At 33.6% G+C, this 20,522-nt stretch overlaps 1 protein-coding gene across 1 annotated transcript in view; it reads right to left on the reverse strand.

The window, feature by feature from the left end:
- Positions 1–20,522, reverse strand: part of ATRNL1 (attractin like 1) — a 696,121-nt gene that overhangs the window by 384,162 nt on the left and 291,437 nt on the right. Inside the window, exon 25 of the mRNA XM_081236563.1 lies at positions 2,097–2,158. Within this exon, the coding sequence (XP_081092689.1) occupies positions 2,097–2,158 (62 nt within the window). The remainder of the gene's footprint in view (positions 1–2,096; positions 2,159–20,522) is intronic.

Consider the following 20,522-nt stretch of genomic DNA (forward strand, 5'->3'; position numbering starts at 1 on the left):
TCCCACATGCCGCAGAGCAACTAAGCCTGTGCACCACAACTACTGAGCCTGCGCTCTAGAGCCCGCGAGCCACAACTACTGAGCCCACGTGCCACAACTACTGAAGCCCGCACACCCAGAGCCTGTGCTCCACAACAAGAGAAGCCACCGCAATGAGCAGCCCGCACACCACAGCAAAGAGTAGTCCCTGCTTCCTGCAACTAGAGAGAAAGCCCGTGCACAGCAATGAAGACCCAACACAGCCAAAAAAATTAATTAATAAAAAAAAAGTTGTTTCCTCAAATTTCATTTTTAAGGGACAAATTTAAAGTATGAATAGACTTTGCACATATTAGTGATAAATATGATTTAGCGTTAAATTCTGGAAATTAATACTTTTTAAGTGACAAAGACAAACATGATTGTTTTCAGAGCAAAGTGACCAACATGGCAAGGATTTTGACAACAAGAAATGAATAAACGAACAGAGAATGTGTAAATTGGAGAAAAGAGTTTAGAAAACTAGAGGGCTGCAAATGGAGATGAGAGAGATTAGACTTGTTATGTATGGGCCCATATGGGTAAATGAGAAGAGCTATTACAGGGAGGCAGATTTCATCTCAATTATAAAGAACAATTAGTTATCTGAAGATAGAAAATGGTATCTCAAGAGATGGTGTGTTTCCTGTCATTAAAGGTATTCAGGCATAAGTTAGATCAGGGGTTGGGCAAATTATGTCCACAGGCAGAATTCAGCATAGCAGCTGTTTTTACAATAAAGGTTTATTGGAACATAGCCACTCCCATTTGTTTCCATACTGGCTGAGGCTGCTTTAGCACCACAACAGCAGAGTTGTTTAGATGCAACAGAGACCTTATAACCCACAAATCTTGAAATATTTACTAACTGGCTCTTTACAGAAAATGTTTGCTAACTTCTGTGGATAAGGTATTAGGATTGTATGGTGTCGTTATAAGATAACCAATAATGGTTACTTTGGTGTTGAGGAAAGTGCTTGGCATATCATCTGTGTCAAGGATTTGGTTTAACAGGTTCTTTGCTGTTCAACGCAGACCAGACAACTTGGTGAGTGAAGGTCAAAATTACATGCACTGTTTGTAAAGTTGTGTGCTCTGATGTGGGGCTATGCCTGCCAGAAGGAGGCACCATTGTCTAATTTACACAAAGGCACCTAGTGGACCAGTATAAGCAGTACACAACATAATCATGTTAACAAAAATAACATTCTTTCTAATCCAGATGATCTCAGGTGCCATCACACAGATATTCTACCACTAAAACTCAACCGCTTCTCCTCGCCAGTGTTTCCTTATTTACATCCCATGGAAATGAAAATAGATGTTCTACGAAGAGAGCTTTTAGGTTTTCAGAAATGCTACAAACTCCGCCCTCTCTTTTAGAAAGATACACTGCAAATTAACATATTAAAAACTGTGAGAAAAAAAAAAAACTCTGAGAAGTAATGTCAGTTAAAAACAAACCAAAAAAGCCCTATTTAACTTCAGTATACACAGCATTTTCCAAATGTATTTAATTATGGAACACTTTTTAATGAACCTACTATTAATATCTCAAATAACTAATATTCTAGGAAATTATGCTATATCCTAAGTCATATTTAGTACTTCCAGATTATAAGCTCTCTGAGGGCAGAAAATACATACTTTTTCTCATCCCCTACAGATTTCATCACATTGCTAAGCACATATAATAATTACCTAAGAAATCTAAGAAATAATTGAATTGATATGGATTTTAATGCTAGGAGATGGACCTAATCAATACAGTGAATGCACTGTTAATTTTATTAATTAAAACAGGCTTTAGTTACTTATATGACAGGGGGACACAGGGTTATCATCCTCTTTCCACTGAATCAATTAGCTATTAAATAGTACTACAGCAAAATAAACTGGCAAAAGTATATGTCAAGTATATTTCTTCTGCTCTGTGGTATATATTTAAGTATATAAAACTATTCAAGACACACTGTGTCATATTTAAGGTTAAAGAACTGATAAATTACCTAACAGATTGATAGAACATACATCAGAATATAGGTTTAACAAATTCAAAGTCAGTAAAAGCAAATTACCTGAAGAAGGTGACAAAAAACTGCACAAGATCCATGATTGTATTGTGTTGTGAGAATGCAATCTGAAAAATCAAAATAAAAGAAAGTTTGAGACTTACTGAATCTATGCTCTTCTTCAAAGTGGTGATGCTTCATGGCATTTGTAAATACAATATTTTTAAATCATCAAGAAATTTGGATCACCATATTATAAATCATATGTGCTGGAATCAAAATTTCATTGAGAACACCTAATATAACCAACTGCTGATGACCTCTGCACAGGCTCTAACATTAAATGGTTTAAGGAAACTATTATATATGGAATCTAAAAAAACAGTACTGATGAACCTAGTGGCAAGGCAGGAATAAAGACGCAGACATAGAGAACGGACTTGAGGACACGGATGGGGTGGGCGGGGAGGGAAGCTGGGATGAAGTGAGAGAGTAGCACTGACATGTACACACTACCAAATGTAAAGTGGATGGCTAGTGGGAAGCTGCTGCACAGCACAGGGAGATCAACTCCATGCTCTGGACAACCTAGAGGGGTGGGATAAGGAGGGTGGGAGGGAGGCTCAAAAGGGAGGGGACACAGGGATATATGTATACATATAGCTGATTCACTTTGTTGTACACCAGAAACTAACACAACATTGTAAAGCAATTATGCTCCAATAAAGATGTGAAAAAAAGAAAACTATTATAAAATTACTTCAGTAATGCATGCTAAAACTTTCATGTGAAATCCTATGACATATTAAATGTGTCTAGCTAAAACATGCAAATAAGTTTCTTCATCTAATAATTATCACATTTTTCTATCAATACAATTGATAATTGCTTGTGTGCCAAAAAAACTTAATTTCAACTGTATTAAGGAAACTGAGGGAACTAGTTTTTCTTCTATATTCTTGTCTAGGGAAGCTGCATACAACTATTTTGTTATAAACCCCTGCAAGGATAAAATACATCACTTCAGTTTATATTTTCATGTTAATGAATTTTGAGAAGAGAAATAAATCAATAGGCTAAAATTGTTCTCCATTTTTTTTTTTTTTTTTTTTTGTTACGTGGACCTCTCACTGTTGTGGCCTCTCCCCTTGCGGAGCACAGGCTCCGGACGCACAGGCTCAGCGGCCATGGCTCACGGGCCTAGCCGCTCCGTGGCATGTGGGATCTTCCCGGACCGGGGCACGAACCTGTGTCCCCTGCATCGGCAGGCGGACTCTCAACCACTGCGCCACCAGGGAAGCCCTGTTCTCCATTTTTGTTGACATTATAGAGATCATACTGTAACACGTTTCTTGAGGAAGTATTATATAGTGTACTAGTCAATAATGCAGCATCTGAATAGAGAATATCTATTTAGATAGAGAAACAGAGAAAATCCAACTTTTTCACTTACTAGATGTAAATATTTTAGGAAACTATTTAACCTATTTTTGTCCCATATGTGAATGGCAATAATAAGAGCATCTACCTCATGTGTTAGAGAAAAGACTAACTCAATTAATAGAAATAAAATTATTGCCATAATATCTGATATATAGTATAATACAGTAAATATTATACTTTTACATCATGTATAAAGGAGCTGGTCAACATAAGTGAATTTTCCCAGATAGCTGAAGCTAAACAATTGAGTTCTTGAAATCTTCTCCTTTAATAATCTTTTATGAAAAATTTTCAAAAACATGTAATACAATTTCCACTTCCAGTGAAAATGGACTAACAAGGATGAGATTTCTCTCTTGTCTTACAGAACTAGAAAACTATACAAAATGTATGGAAAAACCATATTCAGACATTAGACAAAATGCAGAGGAGGATATAATCCATGAGTGAAGGAAAAGAAAGGAAATGAGTCTCACAATTGTCCCAGCTTTCAGGGCAAGGAATTGAAATGACATTCTAAAATAAGAAATATTGTTTCTTATGTAAAATAAAGAATTACAGCCAGTCGAGAAAATGGTTAAATTTTTGGTATATACATGAAAGCTTAAATATAATAACATTCATTTCTAAAAAGCTTCTAGGCATTTGAAGAATTACAGAGCATTCAGACACCGAGGAAAGACAATTGCTGTAGGAGATTGGTTCTAGGTGAAAATGTTTTAAAAGATTTAAGAAAAAACATCTTTTAAAATGGAAAAGATACAGATGAGTTTTCTCTCCAGGTACTGTCCATGAGAGTATCTTAGAAACAGAGCTTATCAAACAATATTGTCAACAGTAACTTAAATCCATGGAAAGATGATTCTGAATACAGCAATTGAGAACTGGATAATCTTCAAAAGGATAATTATTTTGAAATCATAATCAATGAAATTGGTTTAAGATAAATTGGAATAGGAAGGTAAACTTAGACCGTGTTGAGAAATATCTAAATGAAAAAGAAGAAAAAGGACTTCATAAAGGCTTGAATAAATTAGCAAATGTATGGAAAAGAGAAATGAAATAAATAAATAAATAATACATATAACATAAAATAAATTAAAAATAAAGGAATAAGATAAAGTATATAGAAGCAATTGCACTAAATGTGAACAGTCTGAATCCTCATCAAAAGAGAGAGATTTCCATAGCACATTAAAAAGCATAATTTAGCTTTATGTTTTTTACAGAAAGCACATCTATAGCAGTGACACACTTATATCCAAAATATAAAGGACTGTGAAAAAAAATTGGCTCTTAGAAACAACAACAATGAAGGCATGAAGGATAATATCAATAGCAAAGTGAAATTCAAAATCAAAACCTGGTCAAATAAAATGTATAAGGCCCAAAAATTGAATAAAAATAATAAACCTATATGCACCAAAAACACAGGCCAAATAAGTGAAAACACAATGTCTGGACTTATAAGGAGAATTAGATAACATAATTAAAGAATAAAATTTAATATGTATATCTCTTTAATAACCTATCTGATCAAGCAGACAAAAATTAATTTATTCAGTCATTCAAATCATGAAGAACTATTCAAAGAAATACTGCTTAAGCAAGCTCTGTTCTAGGAGCTCGTGACAACCTTGTAAATAAGACAAAGTCCCTGGTCTCTTGGAGTTTGCATCCCAATAGCAGGGGGCAAAAAATAACCAGGTAGACTCATAAGTGGATTATCATAATTTTCGACAATGGTAAGTGTTCTGAAGAAAAACAAAGTGATGTGATGCAGTGGAAGGATATGTAGCTAGTTGAGATTAGGCAGGTAGGGGCAGCCTCACTGAAGACATGATACATGAGCAGGACATACAAATAATAAGAATGGTAAAGCCACACAAAGATCTGTCAGTAGAGGATTCCAGGCTTAGGGAATACACTTAGGCTAGAGATGTTTGAGAAACTGAAGTCACAGGAGCTGGAGTATTGTGAGCTAGGGGCAGAGAAGTTAAAAATAAGTTCAGAGTGACAAGCGGGGGTTAATTCACCTAGGTCCTTGGTATGATAAAGAGCTTGGGACATGTTATAAGGCCTGAACCATGAAATGACATGATCTAACTCTCAAGAGAAATATCATTCTGGCTGCTGGGTGGGAAAGAGATGATAGAGGAAAGCAGGAACATTAGAAAGAAGGATACTGGATTTTTCTAGTTATGACATGATTGTAGCTTGCACAAGAGTAGTAGCCATGGAGGCAAAACCAAGTTGATGGGCACATAATTTAGAGTGAAAGGTGAGAAGGCTTGGTGAAGACTGGATATGACTCATTTAAAACTTCTAAGAGGATGTTTAGGGCCACCCCATTATGAGAGCTAACAACAACAGCAAAAAAGTGAACAATTAAGTAGGAGGAAACCAGGAGAGTATTGTGCCAAGGATGCCAAGGAAAAGGAATCTTGCAAGAGGAAAGTAGTGGCTGGTTTTGTTGGTTGAGTAAGACGAGGATGGGACTATGACCATTAAATTTGACAGCATCAACTTGGTGGGTAACAAACAAATGCACTTTCAGTGAAGGGGTGGGAATGTTAATCTAAACAAAGAACGTAAGACGAGTATGTAATGTGAGGCAGTACAGACAGCAACTACAGACTGAACTTCCAAAAAGGTCTGTTAAAAACAGAGCAGAAAGAATCAGGAGCATATAAAATAGGAAAACAAATCTTCTGTTAAATCCACAGGGCATTTAGAAAAGTAGACAGTGTACCTTATGCAGAGAAACTACTTAAAAATTCCAAATGGTAGTGATTTTATGTACTATACTATCAGATTAAAATCAAAATTAAAGTTATAATTTTGGATATAATCAAAACAAGTTAACTACTTGGAAATTAAGAAATATAATCTGTGAGGCCGAGTTCTAGGTGGACAGTGGCAGTGGTAGCATCGTTTTTTAATATCCCTGAGTTTCCACCTTAAAAAAAAAAACTCAATATCTATCTATTTATCTATCTATCTACGTACCTACCTACCTATCTATGACAAGTAAACTGCAGAAAGAAAATACATAGAAAACAATTTCAACAAAGGTAAATGAAAAATTATCCTCCTCTTGAATACCGAAACATGAACAGGTACAGATAAACCACAACACCAGACACATACGGTACCAGGGTCTGCGAGGGAGTAAGAAGAGGGAATCAACAGGAAAATCCAAAAAGCATTCAATGGAACCAGGCAGGCCCACTAAATACAGAAGGTAAAAATGTAAGTGGTTTTGCCTAGTCCAAGAGCATAAGAGTGCAAAGGGTCCTTGACAAGTTCCAAAAGGAGCTAGAACAGCTTGGGCCCCATGAATTTTCAAAAGCAACCAGTCAAATCTCTATTCCAGGACAGGCTCCATATTGAGGAAAAACTGTTGGAAGTGAAATCAAAATTGAGCAGAGCGAGAAAATGGAAACAAAGGAAGAAAGTTCCAACTGGGGAGAGAAACAGAGCCAAGACATCTTTAAAAAACAAGTGATACATTTTGGGGGGAGGAAAAAATACATCCATATTCAAATATGGGTCTTGCCACTAATTTCTTTGCATACTCTCAATGCAAATCATTATCATCACTCTGATTCTTTAACCTATAAAGGGTTTTGCATTCCTTCAAGATAAGTTATGCATAAACAGTGGGAACAGCCAACAGTGTTAAAATCAATTTAGACTGGCAAAGTACATGATTCAAGCTGGTACTGCAGAATTTTATTATGGTTTGCTTGCCCTTTCTGGGTCCATATAGCTAAGTAACTTGGAAAAAAAAATCATGTTTTGAGGCAAGTAAGCAAAACGTAGACCCAAATGAAAATATCTACAATGTCCTGCTTTTTTCCCAAAGAATATCTGAGTAAATAAAGCAGTCAAGTGAAGGCTCTACAAGTTACAATCATGAACTAAAGCACTAAAACATTCTGAAACTTTAATTATATTATCTATATGTAACTAATCTGTTAATATAATTGTACTCAAGAGTAAATATTGATGGCACAAGCAGTCTCTATACTTAGCATACCATTTGGGTTCTGGGGACTCAAGCTAAACAGCATTTGATATTAGTTGTTCAAATGGAAAGTCAGCATTACAATGTGTTGTGCAAATCTTTTAAAATGTTTCTCCATCTGAGACTTTCTATAGGAAGTTCCACAGGAGATAGCCTATGGAAGATACTGTGTCAGACAGTCTGTCGTCAGGCACAGGCATAAAAATGGAAGGCAGATACAAGGAGATTTGGTCGCATTGGTGAACAAGACCAAGCAAACACTAACTCAAGCAGATTCCCTCTCAATATTCTCTCTCTGGAGTGTCAAGGTATTCATCCATCAAATATTTCACTGAATATCTATTATATTCTGGGCACCATGTCAGGTTCTTGATATATCAGTGAAAAAAAGATTCTTAGTGGTTGTGGCAGGGTAGACAGAAACAGTAATAACAATTATAAATTACATAGTGTTTTAGAACTTGGTAATTCTAATTAAAAAAAACCATTAAAAGTATCCTATTTTCTATATTAACATATGTGGGACGAGAAATCACTCCTTGGTAACTAAAAACATGCAGAAGAACTGAGAACAGACAGGAGAAAAATGCAGGGGTAGCAGAAAGAAATGATACTAGCATTAGTTGCAAATGTATCTGACTATTTTCTCAGCATTTCTCTATCTAGGAAGAGCGTCCAGCAACTCCAGGCCCCTTCCAATGAAACTGAAAGACCTACAGAGACAGGAGTAAGTATAGACAAAGGGAGAGCATTCTAAGTGATACTGGGCAACTGGTCTTCATGTGGCTGGGTCATTATCATCTAGAGCTCACCTCAAATATCACACTTCTCTAAGACACTTATATAAAGTAGCTGCCCTCTCCCTTATTCTATACTCTTGTGTAAACCTACTTCTTTTATACTTCAGTCTGAAATTATCTGATTGGTTGATCATTAGTTAAAATATCTTTCCCCACTAAAATGTAAACTCCTTGAGAATAGTAGCCTTGTTCAGATTGTCCACGGCATTATTCCAGTACCTAGAACAGTATTTGGTACATAGTACATACTAAGCATTTAATAAAAATTTGCTGAATAAATGAATAGCAATAGCAAAATTCAGCACAAGAGTATTCTTAGGACTTCATATATCTTTATTAAGAGCCATGAAAGGAAGGAGGTAGAGATGTTATTCTGAGAAACATTAAAAAATTATTTATTTATTTGAATTTCTTTTATAAATCAATAATCACAGACTATAAGTGCCTTCTAATTTCAGATCATAAAATACTATTTTCCCCTATAAAATTTACATATGCTGTAGAGTTCAGATGTTATGAAAAATATGCATTTCTGTATAAAATGTTTTTATTTGTTTATAATCACAGAAAAATTTTTATAATATCTACCATTTATAATTTTACCTACAATGTAAATAATTGGAAATCAAGGTATCAGAAATGGTTTCTTAATATGTATTTTTACCTCAATTTCTTAATTTCAACGATAAACATTTTTAACTATATTGGCTTCTTGGAATTTCTTTCAGAAGGTGACTTAGTTTAGACTACAATCTTCCTGTCCAAAACAGAAGGTATTACCTGAAACATTATTTTTTAACCAATGGAGGAAAAAAATGAGATTGCTTTAAAAGAGTGATCACTTGATCATTTAGCTAACTTTATTTAGAAAACAGTGAGACAAATCGATAACAACAAAAAGAACACTATATTCATAGTTTCCCTGAGAGTGTATCTCTAGAGGATATGGGACATTTCTGACTCTAAAATCTCTAATTGTCTAAGTAGAAAGATTTCTATTGGCTAGTGCTATGGCTATAACATGACTCTTTACATCCCCATGAAAAATATGAAAAGTTTACTTAAGTCGAATTTAAAGTTAGTTTTAAAACTTTAGCCAGAAAAATGCACTTTTGAAATTCTCTTCTTTAATGATTTTATTCAAGTTATCCAATATCATTTAAAGAAAATTAATCAAAATCAGGAAACCAATTAAAGCTTCATAATATCCTCATTTTCCCCATGTTTTTAAAGTGCCCCAAATAACCGATAAACTGGCATGCTAAAAATCAGAGTGAGCCAAAACTATAGCAACAGTGATATTTTGTCCATTTGAGCTTAAACGCAAATTCATATTGAAAACACGTCCAAAATCTAAAACCAGATTTAAAGATGTGCTATATTTTTCATTAACATAATGACCAACATTTTGAATTTATGATTTGATGAAAAAGTTGCATTAAGTGTGCTTGGAATAGAGAAGTAGATTAATAGCTTGATATTTACCATAAAATGTCAGATTTTGTTAGAGAGAAAAAAATGTTCTTATTATGAAGGACAAATTGGTGTGTTTGTGCAAAATGTCAGATTGCCATAAACTCTGATATAACACTGAGATATAAAAAAGGGAAAATATGAAGGGATATGCTAAAATGATCAAATTCATCTAACAAAATGAAAGTAAAAGAGAGGTTCTTCAAACCACTATTTTGATTATAGCCCTTCAAAATGATGACATAAAAGCAGAGTTAAGTAATGGAAGTTAGTCATCTAGTCACATCTCAAAGACAACTGGGCTATGTTTCAGGCAAGCAATTTAAAATCGTATTAGGTCTTTATCTATTCATTTTTAAAAATAAAGCAGACTGGGGCTTAAATTAACTATTACTGAATAAGATCAACTATGATAATCTATTCAAGGTAAACATAAATTTCCTATAGATAATTAATACACTGCTTATTGATAATATAATTTGTATCATTCCTGATAAATATTTTTTTTAAATACAGTTAAATGGAAAATGGATGATTTTTAAAAGACAATAAAACCTAAGAGGAACAAATATACTGGCCAATTCTGCATAAATACTACACAAATTACTCTGATTATGAATCCTTGAATATTGTCTATAAAAATTTAATGGGTTTTATTCTTTTTAGAGCAAATAAATGCCTTAATGAAGGCACTCATCAATTTCCTCCTGGTTTAATGCAAAAACTTAACTGGTCTCCCTGTCTTCAACCTCATAACTTTCTGGTCACTCTTTACCCAGCTGACAAAATGCTATTTTTTTAAAACTGAAGGAGTTTCCCATAATTCCCCTCATCAAAATTCTTCATTCCCCCGCTTAAATTTCCTCAGTGTTTTTCCACCACCTTTAGCTTGGACTCCAACTTCCTTGACATAGCAATAACGATCTTCAAAATTTGGCCCTTGCTTCTGTCTCTATGCAGAGCATTGACACTGCAGTCTGATCTCGCTCCATACATTATCAACCTCTGTGCCTTGCTGGGCCTAAATCATTCCCTCCTGCCCTAACACCTTCTTCTCTGGGGTAACTTCTATCAAAATGATTCATTTCCTGGCAGTTCTAGATCCTGTTTTTTGGCCCTCAATTGTATGTCTGTTGCCCCTACCATACACTTTTACCACAGTGCTACTGAAAAGAGCTAACATTTATTAAAGTGCTTACTATTGCCCAGGTGCTGTGCTAAGTGCTTTTCATACACTAATTTATTTAATCCTCAGAATAACCCCATAAAATAGGTAATGTCATTATAGTCATCTTATAGATGAGGAATTAAAGGTTTATAGATTACCCAGGCAACAAGCAGTGGAGCAAAAATGGAAATCAATGCATTCTGAATCTAGTTCTTAAGTTCTACACTTTCCTACCACCAATTAATCACAGTACCCTGTGATAATTAGCATAGCCATCTTCTCTTTCCATTTGATTTCAAGATATTTGAAGTCAGGCATTACAATGTTGAGCTATACATTCCTAGCAACTAGCAAAGAACCTAGCATTTTTACTTATATGTGTTTAGTGGATGAATTGCAGTAACTACTGGAGATGTATATCTTAATGTTCTAAATAGAAAGTCTTAAAACAGTTTCATTTTACTAAAGGTCAAGTTGCACAGGAAAACAATTACTTTTACATCAAGATTATGTCAGTTAAAATACATAGAGCTTCCAATCTCCATGTCCAGAGAGTACATTTTCTTTAAGTTAAAGGATATTATTTTTTCAAAAACAGTATTGTTATGTGTTAAAAAATGAAACCAAACCTTTAAAATGAAAAGACAAAACTTTGCATTTGTAATGCTACCTGTTCTTATTATAGTATTAGCATACTTATGAGGTTTCTTGAAGAGTTTCAGGTTTTAATTCAAGATATAAAACTGCAAGAGCAATGGCTAATATAGAAGTCTATATGCAATTTATGCTTGTAACACCACTTTCTATAAATTACAATTTTCTTCACAACCTAGCTCTTCCTCTGTAATTTAAGTGACCAAAAGGGAGCTTCCTTTTATAGAGTGATGTTCACTAGACCAACTACATCAATCAGTCCTAACTCTAAAACTTCAGAAACCAGGTTTGTGTCTAAAACCTCAAAGTAGCAAGTGTAGCCAATGGTCTTAGTAAGGTATGTGGTACTATTCAAATGTCAATTTTTCATACATATGTACTCCTACTAAATAAGTAATAAAACCATCTGCATTCAAATAGGCATTAATAGTTGTTAAGGAAACAACTAAAACAATAAAATTTCAAACAAAGAATATTTTCTATACACATCTGATTTTGGACACTTTGAAGGTTAATTCTCTGTTCTCTTCTCTCCATTAAACCTAGACTAGACTAATGGACCAGAATGCAGTGAGTAAGGTGCTTTCCAGAAGAAAGTGCTTTTAAAGATGATTTAGTAGGTCCCCACAATTGCTCTGATGTTTTTGCTCCTATATGGGTAATTTCCAGTTTTAAAATACATGAAAAACAATGGCAACATAGAACTTAGGTTTCATTATAATAAAACATAAAACTTTAAAACTCAACTTGAGGGGTCATGACTTTGCAATTAAAAAAAAAACATGAAGTAATCATATGGTTATTTGATGTAGTAGAAAATAGAGTTGAAAATTATGGGATGTTAGATAACATAATCACTGGAGTTTTTCTGGTAAGTTTTAGAAATCCTTTCAACTCTGGTCTTCAGCAGGCCCTTTACCCCACAGGGCACTAGGCAGAAAAAAATAATGGGCAAAGGAGATTAAAAAAAAAATTAAATAGGTCAACACTATCCATATTATATTTTAATATTATATAATCTTTAAGTATTATTTTCTTAATCATTGGTAAGTATAATATTTACGTTTAATCCATAAATTCAATATCCTTGAATGGACAAATTCACTGAAATGCACAAAATATCATAGCTCTCTTAAGAAATAGATAACCTAAATACTACTATAACTATTAAACGAATTAGATTCCTTGTTTAAAACTTTCAAACAACACAACAAAAACAACAAAACAAATCAACTGTTATCAACTATATATAATCAACTATAGGTCCAGATGGCTTCACTGGAAAATTCTACATTTATAAGTAAGAAATAATATCAATTCTACATATCCTCTTTTAGAAAACAGAAAAGGAGATAACACTTTTATTAACATTTATTTTATGAGGTCAGCACTACTCTGATAACAAAACTAGACAAAGACATAATAAGAAAAAGATATCTAAAAAGAAATATCTTTCATTAATATAGAAGCAAAAATCCTCAATAAATATTAGCAAGTTGAACTCAACAATGTATAAAAAGGATAATAAATCAATACTAAGTATAGTTCATCTCAGAAATGCAAACCTGGTTCAACATGCAAAATTAATCCTCGTAATTTACCAAGTTTAAAGACTGAAAGTGAACTACCAAAGAATCATCCCAACAGATGCAGAAAAAGTATTTGAAAAATTCAACACTAATACTTGATTTAAGAAAAAAAAAAACCCTCAGTAGAACAGATATACAAAGGAGCTTCTCTAACTAAAGAGCCTCTTGATAAACCTTTAGCTAACATAATACTTAATAAAAGATGAAATATTTTCCCTTTAAGATTGGAAACAAGACAAGGATGTCTGCTTTCACCACTTCTCCTCAATACCACAATGAAGCTCCTTTCCAGTGCAATAAAGCAAGAAAAAGACCTGGAAAGAATTGGAAAGAAGAAATAAAACTATGTCTATTTGTGGACAGAATGATTGTTAATCCCCAAAACTAATATAAATATTAAATGAATTTAGCAAGTTTGCAGAATACATATTAAAGTTACAAAAATCTATTGCATTTCCCCAACGTACAATGGTTTGACTTACGATTTTTCAACGTTACAATGGCGTGAAAGCAATACGCATTCAGTAGAAACTGTACTTCAAATACTGAATTTTGATCTTTTCCAAGGCTAGGGATAAATGGCACGATACTCTCTCGTGATGCTGGGCAGTGGCAGTGAGCCACAACTCCCAGTCAGCCTCTCGATCACAAGGGTAAACAACCAACAAACTTACAAACATTTTGTACCCATACAACCATTTTGTTTTTCACTTTCAGAACAGTTTCAAAAAATTACATGAGATATTCAACACTTTATTATAAAATAGGCTTCATGTTAGATGATTTTGCCCAACTGTAGGCTAATATAAGTGTTCTGAGCACATTTAGGGTAGGCTAGGCTAAGCTATGATGTTCAGCAGGTTAGGTATATTAAATATACATTTTTACTTATGATATTTTCAGCTTACAATGGGTTTATTGGGACATAACCCCATCGTAAGTCAAAGAAGATCTGTACTAACAATGAACAACTAGAAACCGGAATAAAAAATTATTCAATTATATAGTATTAAAAAACTATAAAATTGCTTAGGTATAAGTCTGATAAAATATATACAAAACACACATAGAATATTACAAAACCCTAATGAAAGAAATCAAATTAGACCTGAATAATAGAGATGTACAGTGGTCATGAATTATAAGACTCAACAGGATTATAATGTCAATTCTCCCCAAACTGATACATAAATGCAATGCAATCACAATCAAAATCCCAGAAGGATTTCTTGCAGGATTTTTTTTAAAAAGGAGATTCTAGAATTTATATGCGAAGGCAAAGGCACTAGAAGAGCCAAAAACATTTTTGAAGAGAAAAACAAAGTTGGAAGACTCGCACTGATTTAAGATTACAAAAAAAGATTTAGTGATCAAGGCAGTGTGAACCGATGAACAAACAGACACACAGATGAATGCAGCAGAATAGAGAACCTAGAAATATGTGTACAAAACAGAATCAGTTGATTGTGACAAAGGTTCAACGGTAATTCAATGAAGGAAGGATACATTGTTTAATAAATGGAGCTGGAACTATTAGACATCCAAATGCAAAACGTAAACATCAACTCATACCTTAAAACTTATAAAAAGTTAACTCAAAATGAACCATAGGCCTAAAGTAAAACTTAAACTTATAAAACCTATAGAAGAAATCAAAGGAGAAAATCCTCATTATCTGGGTTAGACAATTTCTTAAATACAACATCAAAAACATGTCCATTTGTGAAAAAAAAATTATTGTATTTGGCTAAAATTATAAACATCTGTTCTTTGAAAGACTGTTAGGAAAATGAAAAAACAAGACATAATGTGGGAGAAAAAACGTTTGCAACACACGTCTGAGAAAAAAACTTGTAAGGAAAATATATAAAGACTTCTCAAAACTCAATAAAAACCAAATTAAGAAATGGGTGAAGGTTTGAACAGACAGTTCACTAAAGACAATGTATGGATGCAAAATAAGCACATGAAAAAATGGTTAACATCATTAGTCTTTCGGGAAAGTCAAATAAAAGCAACAAATTACCACTCATATCTCTTATAATAGCTAAAATCAAAACAACAACAAAATTGACAATATCAAGTACTATTGGCAATGAGAGAAACTAGAACTCTAATACATTACTAATGGAAATGCAAAATTGTACAACCATTTTGGTAAATAGTTTGGCAATTTCTTACAAAGGTAAACATACACTTACTGTAGGACCTAGCTGTCTCACACACACACAGATATTCCATGAGATAACTGAGACACATACACAAAAACCTGTAGATTAACATCTATAGTAGATTTATTAATGATTGCTCCAAACTGTAAACAGCCCCAAAATCCATCAACTGGTGACTGGATAAACAAATTATTGTATATCCATTCTATGGAATACTACTAAATAATACAAAGGAAAAAAATGTTTAGACAAGGGTAATTTCCAACTAAATACACACTATAATTACAGAAAGGCAAACCTATAGTGATAGAAAGCAGATCAATTTTTTACTAGGACCTGGGGTCAAGGAGGAATGACTAATAGCAAAGGGATGCAAGGAACTTTCTGGTTGATGAAATGATTTTATATCTTGATTGTAGTGGAGGTTACATAATTGTGTGTAATTGCCAAAATTCATAAAACTGTGCACTCAAATTGGATAAATTTGATTTGTGTAAATTATATATTTTTTGATTTGTGTAAATTACATTTTAATAAAAGTAAAATTTTTAAAAATACTGCTGAGACAAAACTGCAAGTCTATATACTATATGGTACAAATTTCATGATATTTTGGAAAAGTCAGAATGTCAAGAGGTTAGCTGAACTACTCCATAGTACTGCTGCCTCAGCATCCATTTTGTGTAGGCCATGAAGCCTATCGGGGTCTTAAACTGAAATTAGCCCCCCATGCAAGTGCATGCCCAAGATAGCAGCCCATAGAGTCAGAGGTAAATGTAAGTTCCCTACATGACTGTGCCAGTGACCACGGTAAAGTATTCCTCTAACCTCCCAGGGCTTTCCCCTTGTGTGACCCTTAGATAAGACGCTTGGGAAGCTTGACAAAATCCCAGGGTTTCTGGTTTGAATTGACCGCTCCAGCCTTAGCCTGGTAACCCCAAAGTGCTCCACACATGAACCCTAATAAAGGCATGAGCCCCAAGTCCTGTTGCTTCCTCTGCCTGTACCCTGCCTTGACCTTCCTGTATGGCCCCTGGAGGCATGCCATATACCTCCCCTAGGACTTTTTAGTAATAAACTTCTCAATTTCAATTTCCTTATGGTCTTTTGTTGAACTACAGCCACCATCCAACTTCCCAGAGCTCTACTTAACAAATGTTAATTAAATAGAGTAACAACACAAAATTACAAGAAAAGAAAACAGATCAGTGGCTGCCAAAATTGGTAGTGAGGAGAAGGGCTGACTACAAATGTACCCTATAAGGGATATTTGGGAAGGGATGTAAGTTTTCTATAACATGATTGCAGTAGTGGTTATACAACTACTGTGTGTACACATACACATACTGTGTATGTGTCAAAACCTAAAGAAATGAACAATAAACTGATAAGCAAATTTTTAAAGTGAATAAAAATTTTACCAAGCCATCTTAGATAAATACAATGGCTAATTTTATATCAAATTATTGATTATAACAATAAGTGTAAATAGCATTAATTCATCTTTTTAAGAAAGACATTTTAAATTGTTTCACAAAGCAAGACCAGACTAAATGCTGCAAAAAAGAAAAACCTAAAACAAAGTGATTCAATAAAGCTAAAAATAAAGAGATAAAGAAAAGATTATCAGGTACATGAAAACAATAAAGAAAGCAAAGATAGAGATCCTGATATTAGACAAATTGTAAGTCAAGCCAAAAAGCACTAAACTTGAAAAGAAGAGCACTTTTTAATGCTAAAAGCCAAAATTCACAGCAAAAATATAATACTAATATTTGAAAATATACTACTACCACTACTACTACCACCACCACCGATGGACCAAATAACACAGAAAACATTGTGTGGAGCAAAACTACAAGAGAGGAGAGGCAACAGAAACAAACTAATTAAAAGAGACTTTAATACAACAACAATATAGCACACTATACTATTTAATCTGATTAAAATATAATAAAACTTGAAACTAAAAAAGAAATACTCAAAACAAAAGGGCCCTTCCACATGGAATTTTTTTTTAACTTTCTAGAAATCAAATCCGAGGTAGAAGAGGAAAGGCAAATCAAAATTATATTTCTCAAAAATAATGAAAAGAAGAACACTACATAAAGGGATCTATGAGACATATTTAAGGCAGTAATCAGAAGTATAGTCATAGCACAAACACTTTAACTAATAAAAATGCAAAAATTAAAATAAAATAAATCCCCAGCTCTAAAATGTATAAAATGAGCTATAAAGTAAACTAAAAGCAAGCTAAGGAAATAATAAAGAATATTAAATGTAAAAGTAAACATTAATGATGCAAGAAGAGAAGAATAAGAGGTGTAATTAAATCAAAATCTTATTTTTGAAAACATAACAAAATAGGAAAACCACTAGGTAAATTGATCAAGAAAACAAGGGAAAAAACAAAAATATACTAAAAAAGAAATGAGAACAGGGAAATCACCATTGAAGGAGAAGAAATTAAGAAACTAGAGACTACTTTTCAGACTTCTATGCAAAAATTTAATAATCCCTTTAAAAATATAGAGCATAAACAGAACCAATTCCATGGAAGAAAGAGTAAGTCCCCCCAAATAATTTAGCAAGTAAAATATAAATGCACAAAAAGAATATTTATTGCTACATTTTTAAAAAAGCTTCAAATTTCCAACTATACACAATGAAGCCATATGATCTGATGAAAAATTATTTTAGTTTTAAAAATAATAACAAAGATTACATAGAAACAAAATTGCTCCCTTTTATATAAAAACATGGCAGTCTATAACATCAAATTGTATTATGATGGCAAATATATAAAAATATCTATGAGGTTATATGGATACTTTTAATGACAATGCATTAAAAATTTTAAGAGTTTAGATTTCGAAGGAAAATTAGTGACTTTTTAAAATTACTACTACAAGGAAGTGGGAGAATTTCTTTACTTAGATTTATTTCACAAATAAAAAGACAGAAAATGTTCTTTATAAGTCATTTTCTTAGAAAAATATTTTACACTTAAGCTGTCTTACCTAATTCAATTTTATTGCTTATAAAGAATAGCACTGGTAGTAATATTTTATATAAGGAGTCAACAAACTTCTGTATAGACCAGATAGTAAATATTTTCAGCTTTGTGAGCAATATGGTCTCATTTTTACTACTCAACTCTGACATTATAGTGTAAACTTGATATGTCTTCCTTCTCTGAATCTCTAGAACATCTGTACCTATCATAACCAATCTTATTTTGTAGCTGTCATAAAAACTTACCATTTCTCTCTATAAGAATACGTGTCTTACCGCAGACGTAGAGAATGGACTTGAGGGCACGGGGAGGGGGAAGGGTAAGCTGGGACTAAGTGAGAGAGTGGCATGGACATATATACACTACCAAATGTAAAATAGATAGCTAGTGGGAAGCAGCCACATAGCACAGGGAGATCAGCTCAGTGCTTTGTGACCACCTAGAAGGGTGGGATAGGGAGAGTGGGAGGGAGGGAGACACAAGAGGGAGGAGATATGGGGATATATGTATATGTATAGCTGATTCACTTTGTTATAAAGCAGAAACTAACACACCATTGTAAAGCAATTATACTCCAATAAAGGCGTTAAAAAAAAAAGAATGTGTCTTAAATATTTTATATATTCTTCACATTTATATTTTCTGATAAGCAGAATTAATATATTAGTTGAGTAACTGATCAAATTGATTAACAATTTTCAATAATATTTCTTGAACTTGTGCTAACAGGTTTAATGAAAAGAGAGTCTTAAAAGGAAAAAGTATTTGAAAATATATATGACAAATTCCTCAAGCCTATAATAATTTGGAAGATAGTAATAACAGCAGATAATTATTATTATTAATTATTATTATAATGTGTCCTTTGATTTAATTTGGGAAAAAATTATACAAGGAAATCTCTATCAGCACATGTATATGATAACCCTTACTTTTCAAACCATACATGCAAGATAAAACTTCCTGTTTACTTCAATACCTGTTTCTCTAGTAGCTTATCATCTTATTTGGTGCTCAACTGACTCATCTTCTATGTTCAAAATACTAACACACTTGTGATAAAAATTTACAAACATCACCATTAGGATTCCATTCTTTCTCTATTTTGTTCTGTATAACTTAACCATTATTAGTAAGAGGATATCACCTAGACTATGGAAATTAGATTTGCAAATTGAAGAATGATTCCTAGCATCATTCTCATTAAAAAAAATCAAATCTAAATTATGACATCAGTTTGCAGATTGACTTAATAGTGTATTACCAAATCCCATTTACTCAGAAACAGGTAATTTAGATTCAATCTAACTTAATTTAATTTAAACGGTGATGTATAAATGTTGATGAGCAGCATTATTGTAGGAGAATATAAAGTACTAACGTTCAATGCACTCTTTCTGTTTTTCTAGTTATTAGCATTGCAGTTATAGTAGTAATTTTTTTTCTTTTCTTATTGTCAAGATTCAACTGCGTGGCATTACATGTCATAAAGAATGTGTTACCAAAATAAAATCTCACTCTGGAAATTGATGCAAATCAACTCAACAGCATGATTCCTAACATTACAAAACAAAAAAATTTTCCCTGTTTAATTACTACATTATTAGCATATTTATCACAGAACACTGCTATGTGTCTTACAGTCACAATTAGAAGTTTTAAGGATGTCTGAATGCTAAAGTGGTTGGCAACCTAAAATATAAAATACTCTATCAAAAACAATGAAGAAAATTTGTTTAAAATTAGAATGATTTACTTTTTAAAAAAATTTATTTAGGGGCTTCCCTGGTGGCGCAGTGGTTGGGAATCCGCCTGCCAATGCAGGGCACGCGGGTTCATGCCCTGGTCCGGGAAGATCCCACATGCCGCGGAGCGGCTAGGCCCGTGAGCCATGGTCGCTGGGCCTGCGCGTCCGGAGCCTGTGCTCCGCAAAAGGAGAGGCCGCAACAGTGAGAGGCTCGCGTGACACAAAAAATAAAAATAAAAATTTATTTTATTTTTGGCTGCATTGGGTCTTCGTTGCTGCCCGAGGGCTCTCCCCAGCTGCCGTGAGCAGGGGCCACTCCTCGTGTGGTGCGCGGGACTCTCATCACGGCGCCCCCCCAGGCCTCCCCTCGCTGTGGAGCACAGGCTCCAGGCGCGTGG

The sequence above is a fragment of the Mesoplodon bidens genome, assembly GCF_964165515.1.
Source record: "Mesoplodon bidens genome assembly, chromosome: 1".
In the NCBI taxonomy this organism is placed as follows: domain Eukaryota; kingdom Metazoa; phylum Chordata; class Mammalia; order Artiodactyla; family Ziphiidae; genus Mesoplodon; species Mesoplodon bidens.